This window comes from Papio anubis, unplaced genomic scaffold (genome assembly GCF_008728515.1).
Source record: "Papio anubis isolate 15944 unplaced genomic scaffold, Panubis1.0 scaffold417, whole genome shotgun sequence".
NCBI lineage: Eukaryota > Metazoa > Chordata > Mammalia > Primates > Cercopithecidae > Papio > Papio anubis.
The window spans coordinates 17,014-35,444 of NW_022164340.1; the positions used below are offsets into that span (position 1 = coordinate 17,014).

General features: G+C 39.8%; 1 protein-coding gene across 3 annotated transcripts in view; it reads right to left on the bottom strand.

Annotated features, from left to right (window-relative positions):
• LOC116273165 (DENN domain-containing protein 4C-like) overlaps positions 1 to 14,398 on the bottom strand; it is a 29,617-nt gene extending 15,219 nt beyond the window's left edge. The window contains exons 1-2 of one of the 3 annotated variants that reach the window (XM_031662131.1): positions 14,353 to 14,398; positions 1,469 to 1,790 (exon numbers count right to left, since the gene is read on the bottom strand). In XM_031662131.1, the coding sequence (XP_031517991.1) occupies positions 1,469 to 1,773 (305 nt within the window). In that variant the 5' untranslated portion in view covers positions 1,774 to 1,790; positions 14,353 to 14,398. Of the gene's footprint in view, positions 1 to 1,468; positions 1,791 to 8,472; positions 8,687 to 14,352 lie in introns of those variants that run through there. The other 2 variants (XM_031662130.1, XM_031662132.1) reach the window with 2 other exon arrangements.
• Positions 14,399 to 18,431: the final 4,033 nt, after the last annotated feature.

The following is an 18,431-nucleotide window of genomic DNA, read 5'->3' on the forward strand; positions in this document are numbered from 1 at the left end:
GAAAATCAATGTAATACATAAGAGAACAAAGGAAGAAAAAATACATGATCATCTCAATTGACAAAAGGCATCTGATAAAATTTAACACACTTTCATGATAAAATCTCTCAGAAAACTAGGAATAGAAGAACATTTCTTCAACATGATAAATGGTATTTATACAGTTAACCTCATACTCAACAGTAAAAGACCTAAAGTTTTCACTGAAATTTAACTAAAATCAGGAATGAGACAAGATGCCTGCTTTCACCACTGCTATTCAACATATTAAAAGTTCTAGTCAGAGTAATTACACGCACACACAAAAAGTATCCAAACTGCAAAGGAAGAAGTAAAACCATTTCTATTTGCAGATGACATGATCCTATATATGTATTTTAAAAGTCCCAAAGAACCCACAAGTTATTAGAACTAATAAATTCGCAAAGTTGCAAAGTGCAAGATTAGCACACAAAAATCAGCTGTTTCTATACACCAGCAACAAACAATCCAAAAATTAAGAAAACAACACTATTTATAACAGAATCCAAAAGAATAAAATACCTAAAAATAAAATTAATCAGAGTTAAAAAACACACAATGTTGCTTAGAGAAATTAAAGAAGACCTAAACGAATGGAAAACATTCCACGTTCACAAGCTGAATTATTTAATATTGGAAAGATGACAATACTCTGCGGATTAATCTAAAGTTTAATGTAATCTCTATCAAAAATCCTACTACACATTTCGTATAAATAGACAAGCTGATCCTAAAATACTTGCCAGGATGTTCCCAAATATCTATATTTTAGTAATGGTAATGATAATAAACACCCCAATACATCACATGTATATATGGTAAAGTTTTACAGGTATTCTAAGAGCACATCCTTTTTACAGAAGAGTCAAGGTAGCCATTTGGAGAAAGAGTGGACCTTTGTAGGCATTTACAAAAAAGAATGTCCTTCATTGGTAGACTAGATACTAGACACTTCATGAAAACTATAGCACTTATCTGTAAACACCCTCCTCCCAGCATTAAAAGCCACACAGTACAATTGTATTTAAAATAGGACTGCTCTTTAGTTAAACAAGTACAGGTCTTCACAAAAACTCGCTGCATAACCCAAGCAGCTCCTTAAAATGATAGTGTCTTTATTATAGCTTCTCGTTTTATTGTTTAATTAATAATCTTATTTGATAAGTACAACAGAAACAAAATGACACTTCAAGGTCTAATGTCTTCATTTCAATATTATTTTGAAAGCAAATGATCTAACAATTCAAGTGCAATGCAGAGAAATTCAATAAGGGTGGATACTGGCATGTAATATATTACTATAATGAATCCTGAAGTAACCATAAAACTATCAATAATAATAAACTATCAGTAATAATAAAACTATCAAGGATTTCAAATTCCTACTTCCATGGCCCTTAAATAAATTTTATTCCTTCACTATAGCAAAGAAAATAAGTCACCATACCCAATATCTGTAAGGGGTGGTTTATCTCTCCCTCTCTTATAACAGAGGAAAAGTTCTGGGCTTTTCAGACTTCCATAGTTCAAGTTTGCTTGGAGAGCTGATGGAGTGGCTTCTACACAGGTGTATCCTTCAGGTACTGTTTCTCCAGCTGATTTGATAATAACGGCAATGTCTGTAATTGGAGCTTTAGGTCCAGTTGACTTAGTATCTAAACGATTTATTTCTTGATCCAAAAGAGTAGATGTGTCAGTGAGACCAGCTACAACAAAGTAGTCTGTCACTCTTGGTCCTTTGTCTTCTATCATGGCTGCTACTGTATTTCCTAGAAGAGGGAGGGGAAAGATATCAATAAAATAAAATGCTTTATCCTGACAAAAATTAATATATCCTTGAGTTAATAATCATCAACTAGCACACTTCCCAGCTGGATTTATAATCAAACTGTCTTTCTGAGAAGAAGGCTGCTTTTATCATCTTGTCAGCTAGTAAAAGTGAAAGTACAAGTTAACAGCATCAATTCATTTGTAACACAACCATAATCTTTTCATATTCTATTAAGAATAATTAAACTGGGGCCAGGCACGATGGCTCATGCCTGTAATCCTAGCACTTTGAGGGGACAAGGTAAGCAGATCACCTGAGGTCCTAAGTTCGAGACCAGTCTGCCCAACATGGTGAAACCCTCTCTACTAAAAATATAAAAATTGGGCTGGGCACGGTGGCTCACACCTATAATCTCAGCACTCTGGGAGGTAGAAGTGGGTGGATCACCTGAGGTCAGGAGTTTGAGACCAGACTGGCCACCATGGCAAAACCCCATCTCTACAAAAATACAAAAATTAGCTGAGCATAGTGGAAGGTGCCTATAATCCCAGCTACTCGGGAGGCTGAGGCAGGATAATCACTTGAACCCAAGGGGCAGAAGCTGCAGTGAGTGCAGACTGCTCCACTTCACTCCAGTCTGGGTGAAAGAAAGAAACTCCATCTCAAAAAATAAATAAAAATAAAAATAAATATTAGCCAGGTGTGATGGTGTGCACCTGTTAGTCCCAGCTACTCGGGAGGCTGAGGCATGAGAAACACTTGCATCTAGAAGGCAGAGGTTTCAGTGAGTCCAAATTGCACCACTGCACTCCGGCCTGGACGACACAGTGAGACTCTGTTTCCAAAAAAAAAAAAAAAAAGGCCGGGCCCAGTGGCTCACGCCTGTAATCCCAGCACTTTGGGAGGCCGAGGTGGGTGGATCACTTGAGGTCAGGAATTCGACACCAGCCTGGCTAACATGGTAAAATCCCGTCTCTACTAAAAATACAAAAATTAGCCAGGTGTGGTGGCAGGTGCCTGTAATCCCAGCTACTCAGGAGAATTGCTTGAACCTGGGGGACAGAGGTTTGCAGTGAGCTGAGATCGCGCCACTGCACTCCAGCCTGGGCAACAGAACAAGACTCCATCTCAAAAAAATAATACTAAACTGTCAGAGGTGGACTACAATATTTTCCTTTGGACTACAATATTTTCCTTTGAGCAAAATGTACTTAATGAACAATATTCAGATCATTCAAAATATCATTCTAAGTTACAGAAGTCTTAGAGCTAAACTCCACATTTAAATAAATTGAGCGCATCATTAGTCAAGATCTAAGATCAGAAATATTAAGGTAACAGTAATAAATATCATTAAAGCAGTTCTCAACAATCCAGTTAGAACTCTTGTGCTTTATAAGAATTAAACTTTCCATAAACACTATGTAAAATAAGTAAGCTTAGGAATCATTAAATATTTTATATCTAAAAATGCCAGATAGAGCGTAAGAAACAACAACCAGTAAAACCATCACCACAAACCACAATCAAGATAGTGAAACATATCCAGGTCGGGCACAGTGGCTCATGCCTGTAATCCCAGCACTTCGGAAGGCTGAGGCGTGCAGAACACCTGAGGTTGGGAGCTCAAGACCAGCCTGACCAACATGGAGAAATCCCATCTCTACTAAAAATACAAAACTAGCCAGGTGTGGTGGTGCATGCCTGCGATCCCAGCTACTCGGGAGGCTGAGGCAGGAGAATCGCTTGAACCCAGGAGGCGGAGGTTGCAGTGAGCCGAGATCATACCACTGCACTCCAGCCTGGGCGACAACAGCAAAATTCCATCTCAAAAAAAAAATTAAAGAAAACATATCCATCGACACCAAAATTTTCTTGTTCCTCCTTCATTATCTCTTCTTCTCAGGCAACAAGTTATCTGCTTCCTATCAATATAGATAAGTTTCTAGAATTTATATAATAAGCAGACTCATACAGTATGTTTCTTTTTTCTCTGGCTTCTTTACTCATCATAATTATTTTGTGATACATCCACGTTGTTGCTTATATCCTTTTATTATTGAGTGGTATTCTACTGTATGAATATACCACAATGTTTATCCATTCATCCATATTAATAGACATTTGAGTTATTTCCCATGTGAAACCATCACAAATAAAGCTGCCATGAATACCCATGTACAAATCTTATGGACATAATGCTTTCATTTATCTTGGGTAAATTCCTAAAACAGGATGGCTGGATTAGGTGTATACAGTTCTAAAAAACTGCCAAATACTTTTATAAAGGGAGTGTACCATTTTTTTCACTCTTGTCAGCTTTGAGAGTTCCAATTGTTCTACATCCTCTTAAACACATTGTAAGATCAGTCTTTTTAATTCAGACATTCTAATCAGTATGTAGTCATATCAACTTCTAGTTGTATTTCTATATAATAGCAATGAATAGAAATACAACTGATGTTTACATATTGATCTTATATAATGCAATCCTGCTAAAATCACTTATTAGTTTAGAGCAATTTTGTAGGTTCCATCGGACTTTCCACATAATGTATCTGTGAAAAAAGACAATTTTTTCTTCTTTCCTTCCACTGTAGCTGCCTTTTATTTCTTTTTCTTGCCTTATTGCACTGGCCAGTAATGTTAAGATAAATGGTAACCAAAGATACCCAAATGATCAATAGACAAATATGCTTATCACTGGTCACAGCAGCACTATTCGCAATAGCCAGAAGGTGAAAACAACCCAAGTAACCATCAAGAGATGAATGGATAAAAAAAATGTGATATAAACATACAACGGAGTATTATTCACCCATCAAAAAGAATGTAATGCTGACATATGGACAAAATAGAGAAACCTTGCTTTGTCTTGCAACTTGGGTATGAGCTCATCCACAGTAAAATAAAGCACCAAGTAGATTCCTAAAGTTTCCAACTCCAGGCCCCAGCTTCTGGACAGCATTTCTAGACCCATCCTAGGCCAAAAGGGAACCCTCCACCCTGAAGGGAAAAACACAAGCCAGCTACATTCACAACCCGCTGAATAAAGAGCCCTTGGGACTTGAATAAACATCAGTGGCAGCTAGGCAATACACTGTACTAGCAAGACCCAGTACTGTGCTGGTTTCAGGTCTAACCCAGCACAGTCCCAGTGGTGGTGGTTGCAGGGGTGCTTGTGTCACTCCTCCCCTCAACTCCAGGTAGCTCAGCATGGAGAGAGATGCCATTTGTTTGGGGGAAAATAAGGAAAGAGAACAAGAGATTGTGCTGGTAATCCAGGCAATTCTGGCTATTACCCAAGACCACTAAGGTCATACAGCTATAAGGCTACAAGAGTCACGGCACTACTGGGCTTAGGGTGCTCCCTAATGTAGATATGGCTATAGAGACCAAGGACTTAGATCAAAACAATCAATTACCTTTGAATACTTAGAAAGCTTTTTTCTAGAAGGATAGGTACAAACAAGCCCAGACTGTGAAGACTACCATAAATACCTAACTCTTCAATGCCCAGACATCAACAAACATCACAAGCATCAAGACCATCCAGGAAAACATGACCTCACCAAACAAACTAAATAAGGCACCAGTGACCAATCCTGGAATGACAGAGATATGTGACCTTTCGGACAGACAAGTCAAAATAGCTGTTTTGAAGAAGCTCAATCAAATTCAAGATAATACAGAGAAGGAATTCAGAATCCTATCAGATAAATTTTAAAAAGAGATTGAAATAATTTTTTAAGATCAAGCAGAAATTCTGGAGCTGAAAAATTCAACTGATAAACAAAAATGCATCAGAGTCTTTCAAGAGCATAACTGACTCAGCAGAATAAAGAAATCGTGAGCTTGAAGACACACTATTTGAAAATACAGTCAGAGGACCGGACACGGTGGCTCAGGCCTGTAATCCCAGCACTTTGGGAGGCCGAGATGGACAGATCACCTAAGGTCAGGAATTCGAGACCAGCCTGGCCAACATGGTGAAACCCTGTCGCTACTAAAAATACAAATTAGCCAGGCATGGTAGCAGGCGCCTATAATTCCAGCTACTCGGGAGGCTAGGCAGGGGAATTGCTTGAACCTGGAAGGCGGAGGTTGCAGTGAACCGAGATCACACCGTTGCACTCCAGCCTCGGTGACAAAAGCGAAACTCCACCTCAAAACAAAAAATAAAAAACAACAAAAAAAAAAAGAAAGAAAGAAAGAAAAAAGAAAGAGAAAACAGTCAGAGGAGACAAAATAGTAAAGAATAAAAAAGAATGAAGCACACCTACAAAAACTAGAAAATAGCCTCAAAAGGGAAAATCTAAGAGTTATGGGCCTTACCAAAAAGGTAGAGGAGAGAGAAGTGGGTACCAAGTTTATTTAAAGAGATATACTGCAGAGAACTTCCTAAACCTAGAGAAAGATATCAATATTCAAGTACAAAAAGGTTATAGAACAGCAAAGAAATTTAACTCAAATAAAATTATCTCCGGACATTTAACTATCAAACTCCCAAAGGTCAAGAATAAAGAAAGGATTCTAAAAGCAGCAAGAGAAAAACACATAGCATACAAAGGAGCTCCAATGTGTCTGGCAGCACACTTCTCAGCAGAAACTTTACAGGCTAGGAGACAGTGTATGACATATTTAAAGTACTGAAGAAAAAAAGAACACTTTTATCCTATTATTTTCAGTATATCCACTGAAAATATTATATCCACTGAAAATATCCTTCAAACATGAAGGAGAAATAGACTTTTCCAAACAAATAAAAGCTGAGGGATTTTGTCAACACCAGACCTGTCCTACAAGAAATACTAAATGGAGTTCTTCAATCTGAAAGAAAAGAACATTAATGAACAATAAGAAATTACCTAAAGATACAAAACTCCCTGGTAATAGCAAATACATAGACAAATACAGAATATTAACACCATAATTCTGGTGTGTAAGCTACTCATATCTTGAATAGGAAGTATAAAAGATGAACCTATCAAAAATAATAACTACAACCAGGTGCAGTGGCTCACGCCTGTATTCCCAGAACTCTGGGAGGTGGGAGTAGGCAGACAGCTTGAGTTCAGGAGTTCAAGACCAGCCTGGGCAACATGGCAAAACCCCGGCTCTACAAAAAATACAAAAATTAGCCAGGTATAGTGGTGCACACCTGGGATCCCAGCTACTCAGGAGGCTGAGTTGCAAGGATGGCTTGAGCCGGAGAGGTCGAGGCTACAGTGAGTTGAGATTATGCCACTGCACTCCAGCCTGGGTGACAGAGCAAGACTCTGTCTGGAAAAACAAAACAAAACAAAACAAAACAAAACACCCAAAAGCCTACAACAGACACACAGAAAACAAAAGGCAAGACATTAAAACATACCACCAGAAAATAATCAGTTTCCCATAAAGGAAGATAGGAAGATGGAAGGAAGGAAGGAATGGAGGGAGGGAGGGAAGGAAGGATGAGAAAACAAATAACAAAATGGTAATAGAAAGTCCTTATCAATAATGACACTGAATGTAAACAGACTAAATTCTCCAATCAAAAGACATAGAGAGGCTGAACGGATTTAAACAAGCGCAGTTCAACCATCTACGGCCTACAAGAAATAGGTTGGGCACAGTGGCTGATGCCTATAATCTCAGCACTTTAGGAGGCTGACGCAGGAGGATTGCTGGACCCCAGGAATTTGAGACTAGTCTTGGCAAGATGGTGAGACCCTGTCTCCATAAAAAATAAAGAAAAATTAGCCAGGTGCAGCGTCATGTGTCTGTAGTCCTAGCTACTTGGAAAGCTGAGGTGGGAAGATCCCCTGAGTTGAAGAGTTTTGGTCATAGTAATCCGTGATCACATCACTGCACTCCAGCCTAGGGGACAAAGTGAGACCCTGTCTCTTAAAAAAAAAAAAAAAGAAAAAAGAAAAAATCTTTAAATAGAAAATTTTTAAAAAGAAATACACTTCACCTAGAAAGATACACACAGACTAAAAATAAAGGGGTCACCGGGCATGCTGGCTCATGCCTGTAATCCCAGCACTTTGGGAGGCTGAGGCGGGCGGATCACCTGAGGTCAGGAGTTTGAGACCAGCCTGACCAACATGGAGAAACCCTGTCTCTACTAAAAATATAAAATTAGCCGGGTGTGGTAGCACATGCCTGTAATCCCAGCTACTAAGGAGGTTGAGGCAGGAGATTTGCATGAATGTAGGAGGTGGAGGTTGCGGTGAGCTGAGATCGTGCCATTGCACTCCGGCCTGGGTAACAAGAACAAAACTCCGTCTCAAAAATAAATAAATAAAGTAAATAAAATTAAAAAATAAAGGGATGGAAAAAGACATTCCAGGCAAATGGAAACCAAAAGAACAGGAGTAGCTATACTTGTATCAGATAAAACAGATTTCAAGATAAAAACCATAAAAAAAGACAAAGAATGTCATTAGATAATGATAAGGGTGTCAATTCAGCAAGAAGATATAACAATTATAAATACACACGCGCCCAACACTGGAGCACCCAGATACATAAAGTAAACATTATTGGAGCTAAAGAGAGATGGACTCCAGTACAATAACTGCTGGAAACCTCAACATCTCACTTTCAGCACTGGACAAATCTTCCAGACATAAAACTAAGAAACATTTGACTTAATCTCCACTATAGACTAAATGGACCAAACAGATACTTACAGAATATTTCATCTAACGGCTGCAGAATATACACATTCTTCTCCTCAGCACATATAACATCCTCAAGAACACAGCATCTATTAGGCCACAAAAAAAGTCTTAAAATTTTTTTTAAAAAATTGAAAGTACGTCAAATAGGTCTCTGACCACAATGTGATAAAAAAGAAATCAGTTTTAGTTATGAAGTCCTTGGCCATGCCTATGTCCTGAATGGTATTGCCTAGGTTTTTTTCTAGGGTTTCTATGGTTTTAGGTCTAACATTTAAGTCTTTAATCCATCTTCAATTAATTTTTGTATAAGGTACAATGAAGGGATCCAGTTTCAGCTTTCTACATATGGCTAGGCAGTTTTCCCAGCACCATTTATTAAATAAGGAATCCTTTCCCCATTTCTTGTTTTTGTCAGGTTTCTCAAAGATCAGATGGTTGTAGATGTGTGGTATTATTTCTGAGGGCTCTGTTTTGGTACCAGTACCAGGCTGTTTTGGTTACTGTAGCCTTGTAGTATAGTTTGAAGTCAGGTAGCGTGATGCCTCCAGCTTTGTTCTTTTGGCTTAGGATTGTCTTGGCATTGTGGGCTCTTTTTTGCAACAAAAGCCAAAATTGACAAATGGGATCTAATTAAACTAAAGAGCTTCTGCACAGCAAAAGAAACTACCATCAGAGTGAACAGGCAACCTACAGAATGGAAGAAAATTTTTACAATCTACCCATCTGACAAAGGGCTAATATCCAGAATCTACAAAGAACTTAAACAAATTTACAAGAAAAAAATCAAACAACCCCATCAAAAAGTGGGCAAAGGATATGAACAGACACCTCTCAAAAGAAGATATTTATGCAACCAACAAACACATGAAAAAATGCTCATCATCACTGGCCATCAAAGAAATGCAAATCAAAACCACAATGAGATACCATCTCACACCAGTTAGAATGGCGATCATTAAGAAGTCAGGAAACAACAGGTGTTGGAGAGGATGTGGAGAAACAGGAACACTTTTACACTGCTGGTGGGACTGTAAACTAGTTCAACCATTGTGGAAGACAGTGTGGCAATTCCTCAAGGATCTAGAACTAGAAATACCGTTTGATCCAGCAATGGGTATATACCCAAAGGATTATAAATCATGCTGCTATAAAGACACATGCTCACGTATGTTTATTGCGGCACAATTCACAATAGCAAAGACTTGGAACCAATCCAAATGTCCATTAATGATAGACTGGATTAAGAAAATGTGGCACATATACACCATGGAATACTATGCAGCCATAAAAGAGGTTGAGTTGAAGTCCTTTGTAGAGACATGGATGAAGCTGGAAACCATCATTCTGAGCAAACTATCACAAGGACAGAAAACCAAACACCGCATGTTCTCACTCATAGGTGGGAATTGAACAATGAGATCACTTGGACACAGGGTGGGGAACATCACACACCAGGGCCTGTTGTGGGGTGGGGGGAGCAGGGAGGGATAGCAATAGGAGATATACCTAATGTAAATGACGAGTTAATGGGTGCAGCACACCAACATGGCACATGTATACATATGTAACAAACCTGCACGTTGTGCACATGTACCCTAGAACTTAAAGTATAATAAAAATAAGTAAATAAATAAAAAGAAAAAAAATCAATAACAAGAGGAACTTTGGGAACTACATAAATACGTGGAAATTAAAGAATATGTTCCTAAATGACCAGAGGGTCAATGAAGAGATTAAGAAAGAAAATTTTAAAATTTAAGACTGGGCGCGGTGGCTCACACCTGTATTCCCAGCACTTTGGGAGGCCGAGGCGGGTGGATCACAAGGTCAGGAGTTCAAGACCAGCCTGGCCAACATAGCGAAACCCCGTCTCTACTAAAAATACAAAATTAAGCCAGGTGTGGTGGCAGGCACCTGTAGTCCCAGCTACTTGGGAGGCTGAGGTAGGAGAACCGCTTGAACCCAGGAGGCAGAGGTTGCAGTGAGCTGAGGCCATACCACTGCACTCCAGCCTGGGTGATAGAGTGAAACTCCGTCTCAAAAAAAAAAAAAAAAAAAAAATGTGGCCGAGCACAGTGGCTTACACCTGTAATCCCAGCCATTTTGGGAGAGCAAGGGGAACAGACTGCTTGAGCCCCAGAGTGCAAGACCAGCCTGGGCAACATGGTAAAACCTCATCTCTAAAAAAAAAAACGCAGTAAGTTAGCCAGGTCTGGTGGTACAAACCTGTAGTTCCAGCTACTCAGGAGGCTGAGGTGGGAGAATCTCCTGAGCCCAGGAGGTCAAGGTGGCAGTAGGCTATAATTGTGCCACTGCACTCCAACCTGGGTGAGAGAGTGAGACCTTGTCTCAAAAAAAACAAAGAAAATTTTAAAATTTCTTGAAACAAATGAAAATGGAAACACAACATACTAAAACCTACAGGATACAGCAAAAACTGTACTATGAAGAAAGTTTACAGCAAATGTGCCTACATCAAGAAAGTAGAAAAACTTCAAATAAACAACCCAACAATGAATCTTAAAGAACTAGAAAAGCAAAACCAAACCAAACCCAAAATTAGTAGAAGAAAAAGATCACAGCAGAAATAAATTAAATTGAAACAGAAAACACACAAAAGATGAAAGGAAAAAAAAATTTGGTTTTTTGAAAAGATAAACAAAATGGACAAACCTTTAGCCAGACTAAGAAAAAAAGAGAGAAGGCGCAAATAAATAAGATCAGAGATGAAAACAAAAGAGACATTACAAGCAATACCACAGAAATTCAAAGGATCATTAGAAACTACTGGCCAGGCATGGTGGCTCACGCCTGTAATCTCAGCACTTTGAGAGGTCAAGGCAGGCGGATCACTTGAGGTCAGGAGTTCAAGACAAGTCTGGCCAACATAGTGAAACCCCATCTCCACTAAAAATACAAAATAAAACAATACAAAAGTTAGCCAGGCATGGTGGCAGGTGCCTGTAATCCCAGCTATTGAAGAGGCTGAGGCAGGAGAATCACTTGAACCTGGGAGGCGGAGGTTGCAGTGAGCCGAAATTGCACCATTGCACTCTGCACTCTAGCCTGCTGGATGACAGGGTGAGACTCTGCCTCAAAAAAAAAAAAAAAAAGAAAAAAGGAACTACTACGAGCAACTATATAACAATAAACTGGGAAACCTAGAAGAAACCGCTAAATTCCTAGAAACACACAACCTACCAAACCCAAACCATAGTGACATCCAAAACCTGAACAGACCAACAGCAAGTAACAAGATTGAAGCAGTAGTAAGAAGTCTCCAAGCCAAGAAAAGCCCAGGACCTAATGGCTTCACTGCTGAATTTTACCAAAGATTTAAAGAACTAATACCATTCCTACTCAAATTATTCTGAAAAAATAGAACAGAATACTTCCAAACTCATTCTATAAGGCCAGTATGAACCTGATACCAAAACCAGACAAAGACACATCAAAGAAAGAAAATTGGCCAGGCGCAGTGGCTCATGCCTGTAATCCCGGCACTCCAGCACTTTGGGAGGCTGAGGCAGGTGGATCACCTGAGGTCAGGAGTTCAAGACCAGCCTGGCCAACATGGTGAAACTCTGTTCCTACTAAAAATAGAAAAAAAAAAATTAGCCGGGTGGGCTAATTAGTGGTGGTGGGCGCCTGTAGTCCCCAGCTACTCAGGAGGCTGAGACAGGAGAACCGCTTGAACCAGGGAGGCAGAGGTTGCAGTGAGCCGAGATCGCGCCACTGCACTTCAGCCTGGGTGACAGGAGCAAGACAATCTAAAAAAAAAAAAGGAAGAAAATTACAGGCCACTATCTCTGATGAACACTGATGCAAAATTCCTCAACAAAACACTAGCAAAATGAATTCAAGACCAGCCTGGCCAACAGGGTGAAGCCTTGTCTCTACTAAAAATACAAAAAAATTAGCAGGGCATGGTGGCGCACACCTGTAATCCCAGCTCCTTGGGAGGCTGAGGCAGGAAAATTGCTTGAACCCAGCAGGCAGAGGTTGCAGTGAGCCGAGATCATGCCACTGCACTCCAGTTTGGGCAACAAGAGTGAAATTCTGTCTCAAAAAAAAAAAAAAACAAAAACAAACAAACAACCAAAAAAAACGAATTCAACAACACATTAAAAAGATTATTCAACATGACCATGTGGGATTTATACCACCCACGGAGACAAGGATAGTTTCAAATAAATCAATCAATGTGATACAGCCTATCAACAGAATAAAAGACAAAAACCATATGATCATTTCAATTGATGTTGAAAAAGCATTTGATAAAACTCAGTATCCTTTCATGATAAAAAAAAAACTCTCGGTGGCTCACGCCTGTAATCCCAGCACTTTGGGAGGCCGAGGCGGGCGGATCACAAGGTCAGGAGATCGAGACCACGGTGAAACCCCGTCTCTACTAAAAATACAAAAAAAAATTAGCCGGGCGCGGTTGTGGGCGCCTGTAGTCCCAGCTACTCGGGAGGCTGAGGCAGGAGAATGGCGTGAACCCGGGAGGCGGAGCTTGCAGTGAGCCGAGATCGCGCCACTGCACTCCAGCCTGGGCGACAGAGCAAGACTCTGTCTCAAAAAAAAAAAAAAAAAAAAAAAACTCTCAAAAAATTGGTTATAGAAGAAACATACCTCAACACAAAAAGAGCTTTATACAACAGACCCATAACAGAGTGTTTTCCCCATTTAGTATTACATTAAAAGGCTTCCTCTAAGATATGAAACACAGCAAGAATGCCCACTTTCAATACTGTTATTCAACATAGTACCAGAAGTCCTAGCTACAGCAATTACATAACGAAGAAATAAAGGCATCCAAATTGGAAAGAAACTAGTCAAATTACTCTTATTTACAAATGATATGAGGCCGGGCATGGTGGCTCATGCCTGTAATCCCAGCACTTTGGGAGGCCAAGGTGGGTGGATCACTTGAGGTCAGGAGTTCAAGACCAGCCTGGCCAACATGGTGAAAACCCCATCTCTACCAAAAAATACAAAATGAAGCCAGGAGTGATGGCTCACACCTGTAATCCCAGCACTCTGGGAGGCTGAGGCAGATGGATCACTTGAGGCCAGGAATTAAAGACTAGTCTGGCCAATATGGCAAAACCCCATCTCTACTAAAAATACAAAAATTAGCTGGGTGTGGGAGTGCTCACCCGTAGTCCCAGCTACTTGGGAGGCTGAGGCATGAGAATCATGTGAACCTGGGAGGCGGAGGCTGCAGAGAGCCAAGATCGCACCACTGCACTCCAGCCTGGACTGTCTCAAAAAAAAAAAAAAAAAAGATATGATATATTTGGAAAAATGTAAAAACTCCACCTAAAACTATGAAAATACATTCGGCCAGGCACACAGGCTTACGCCTATAATCCCAGCACTTCAGGAGGCTGAGGTGGGTGGATCACCTGAGGTCAGGAGTTCGAGACCAGCCCTGTCAACATGGTAAAACCCCCGTCTCTACTACAAATACAAAAATTAGCCAGGCCTGGTGGCGCACGCCTGTAGTGCCAACTACTCAGGTGGCTGAGGTGGGAGAATCGCCTGAACTCAGGAGGTGGAGGTTGCAGTAAGCTGAGATCACACCACTGCACTCCAGCCTGGGCTACAGAGCAAGACTTGTCTCAGACAAAAGGACTAATAAATTCACTAAAGTTTTAGGATATAAAATCCATATACAAAATCAGTAGCATTTCCATATGACAACAATGACCTATCTGAAAAAGAAATGAAAAAAGTACTCCCATTTATAATATCTACAAATAAAATAAAGTACTTAATAAGTTAACCTAAGGTTAACCTAATAAACTTAACCAAAGGAATGAAAAATCGCTACAACTAAAACTATAAATCACTGATGCAAGAAATTAAAGAGAACACACGCACACACAAATGGAAAGAGGCCAGGCATGGTGTCTCATGTATGTAATCCCAGCACGTTGGAAGGCCAAGGTGGGAAGACTGCTTCAGTGAGCCAATGGGTCCAAGACCAGGCTGGGCAACATAGCAAAAAGTTGTCTCTACAAGAGAAAAAAAAAAAAAAATTAGCCGGGCCTGGTGGCATTCATCTGCAGTCCTCAGGCACTAAGGAGACTGAGGCGGGAAGATCTCGTGAGCCTAGATGGTCAAGACTGCAGTGAGCCGTGACTATGCCACTGCACTCCAGCCTGGACAATAGTGTGAGACCCTGTCTCCAGAAAAAAGTCAAAGATATTCCATGTTTATGAATTGAAAGAATCAAAATTGTTTTAAAAAAAATCCATACTACACAATCTACAGATTAAATGCAATCCCTATCAAAATACCAATGATATTTTCCAAAGAAATAGAAAAATAAATCCTAAAATTTACATGGAGCCTCAAAAGACCCGGAATAGCCAAAGCTATTCTGAGCAAAAACAACAAAACTGGAAGAATCACATTATCTGACTTCAAATTATACTAGTGCCATAGTAGCCAAACAGCATGTTAGCAGCATTAAAATAGACACATAGACCAATGGAACACAATAGAGAACCCAGAAATAATTCCATACATCTACAATGAACTTATTTTCGACAAAGGTGGTAGGAACAGACACTGAGGAAAGGACAGTCTCTTCAACAAATATTGCTGGGAAAACTAGATCTCTATATGCAGAAGAAGGAAACTAGATCCCTATAATCCCTATTTCTCACCATTTACAAAAATCAAATCAAGACAAATACTTCAGTCGAAAACCTCAAACTATGAAACTACTACAAGAAAACACTGGGGATATTCTCTAGGACACTGGTCCGGGGAAAGATTTCCTTCTTTTTTCTTTTTGAGACAGGGTCTCACTCTGTCGTCCAGAATGGAGTGCAGTAGGGTGATCTCGGCTCACTGCAGCCTCTGCCTCCCTGGCTCAAGTGATTCTTCTCCCTTGTGATTAGCTGGGATTACAGGCGTGTGCCACCATGGCCTGGCTAATTTTTGTATTTTTAGTATGGAGAGCATTTCACTGTGTTGGCCAGGCTGGTCTCGAACTCCTGACCTCAAATGATCCACCCACCTCGGCCTCCCAAAGTGCTGGGATTACAGGCATGAGCCACCGCGCCCAGCTAGGATTTCTTGATTACTACCCCAAAAGCATAGGTAACAAAACCAAAAATAGGCAAATGGGATCACATCAAGTTAAAATGCTTCTGCACAGCAAAGGAAACAACAAAAAAGTGAAGAGACAACCTACAGATCGGAGAAAATATTTGCAAACTATCCATTTGACAAGGTATTAATAACCAGAACATGGTCCAAGCATGGTGGCTCACACCTGTAATCACAGCATTTTGGGAGGCCGAGGCAGGTGGATCACCTAGGTCAGGAGTTCAAGATCAGCCTGGTCAACATAGTGAAACCCCGTCTCTACTAAAAATACAAAAATTAGCTGGGCGTGATGGCACACACCTGTAGTCCCAACTACTCGGGAAGCTGAGGCAGGAGAACTGCTTGAACCCAGGAGGCGGAGGCTGCATCGAGCCGAGATCACGCCACTGCACTCCAGCCTGGGTGACAGAGCAAGATTCCGTCAAAATATAAAATAAATAAAAGAAAAGAAAAAAAAAGAAAAAAGAAAAGAATAAAATAAAAAATAAAATAAAATAAAATAGAACATATAAGGACCTCAAACAACTCTACAGGAAAAAATCTAATAATCCAGTTTTAAAAATAGGCAAAATATCTGAATACGCTTTTCTCAAAAGAAGACATACAAATGTCAAACAGGTATATGAAAAGGTGCTCAACATCACTGATCATCAGAGAAATGCATCAAAATTTATCTGATCAAAACTACAATGAGATAAAACATCTCACGCCAGTTAAAATGGCTTATGTCCAAAAGACAGGCAATAACAAATGCTGGCAAGGATATGGAGAAAAGGGAACCCTCATACACTGTTAGTGGGAACGTAAATTAGTATGGTCACTACGGAGAATAGTATAGAGGTTCCTCAAAAAATTAAAAACAGAACTACCATACAATCCAGCAATCCCACTGTGATAGATACATACCAAACAGAAAGGAAATCACTACATCAAAGAAATACGGACACTCCCATGTTTATTGCAGCACTATTCACAATAGCCAAGATTTGGAAGTAACCTAAGTTGCTTCAACGTAGCAACCTAAGTTATACATCAACAGACAAATGGATAAAGAAACTGTAGCATACGAGCCAGGCGTGGTGGTGGCTCACACCTGTAATCCCAGCATTGTGGGAGGCCAAGACAGGTGGATCACCTGAGGTCAGAGTTCGAGACCAGCCTGCCCAATGCAGAGAAACCCCATCCCTACTAAAAATACAAAATTAGCCAGGCGTGGTGGGATATGACTGTAATCCCAGCTACTCAGGAAGGCTGAGGCAGGAGAATCGCTTGAACCCAGGAGGCAGAGGCTTCAGTGAGCCGAGATCGCATCACTGCACTCCAGCCTGGAAACAGAGCACGAATCTGTCTCAAAAAAAAAAAAAAACTTAAAATAAAAAAAATAGAATGGATATTAGAATTTATCAAGTACTTTTTCTGCATCTACTGAGATCATATGGTTTTTCTTTTTTTATTTGTTAATATGGTAAACTACATTGATTTTCAAGTTATAGATTAATCCTGAATTTCTGACATAAAACCCACTTGGGTCAAGATATGTCATCCTTTTTATATGTTCTTGAATTCTATTTGCTACAATTTTGTGTGAAATTTTATATATGTTAATGAGGAATACTGATATAGTTTTCTTGTAATATCTTTGGTTTTGGCATCAAGATAATGCTAACGTTACAGAACGAGTTGGGAAAAAATATCCTCCTCTTCAATTTTCTGGAAAAGGCTGTACAGAAACGGTATTATTTCTTCCTTAAATGTCTGATAGAACTTCCCTGTGAAATTACGTGAGTCTGGATCTTTCTGTGGTTAGATTTTTAAACTATGATTTCAATTCCTTAAACACACACGAAGTTATTTAGCTTACCTATTTCTTCTTGATTGACTGACTGATTGATTGATTGATTGATTTTTTGAGATAGGGTCTTGCTCTGTTGCCCAGGCTGCAGTGCAGTGAAACAATGACAGCTCACTGCAGTCTCAACCTCCCAGGCTCAAGTGATCCTGCCACCTCAGTCTCTCAAGTAGCTGGAACCATGGACATGCACCACCACACCCAGTTAATTTATATTTCTGGAGATGAGGTTTCGCCATGTTTCCCAGGCTGGTCTAAAACTCCTGGGCTCAAGTGATTCTCCCCCTCCCAAAGTGCTGGGATTACAGGAATGAGCCACCTTGCCCAGCTCCTATTTCTTCTTGAATAAACTTTTGTAGTTTGTGTCTTTCAAGGAATTTGTCATTCCATCTAAGTTTGTCAAATTTATTGACATAAAGTTGTTCATAATATTCTATTATTATCCGTTTAGTATCTTTAGAATATGTAGTGATATCACCTCTCTAATTCCTGATATCAGTAATTTGTATCTTCTCTTTTTTTGCCTGATCAGCCTGGTTAGAAGTTTATCCATTTTAAAAATCACCCTTGGTTTCACAGATTTTTCTCTTGCTTTTCTGTTTCACATTTCTTTGAATTCTACTTTAATCTTTATTATTTTCTTTTCTCCGCTTATGTAGAGTTTAATTTGCTCTTCTTTTTCAAGCTTTTTAAGGTGGAAGCTAAAGTCACTGATTTGAGATCTTTTCTAATGTAGATATTCACTGCTACAAATCGTTTCCTAAGGAGTGTTTCAGTGGTACTCCATAAATCTGGATATGTTGTTTTCTTTCTTTCTTTCTTTCTTTTTTTTTTTTTTGAGACAGTCTCACTCCATCACCTAGGCTGGAGTGTCGTGATGTGATCTTGGATCACTGTAACCTCCGCCTCCTGGGTTTAAGTGATTCTCGTGCCTCAGCCTCCCGAGTAGCTGGGATTACAGGTACAAGTCACCCGCACCTGGCCTTCTTTT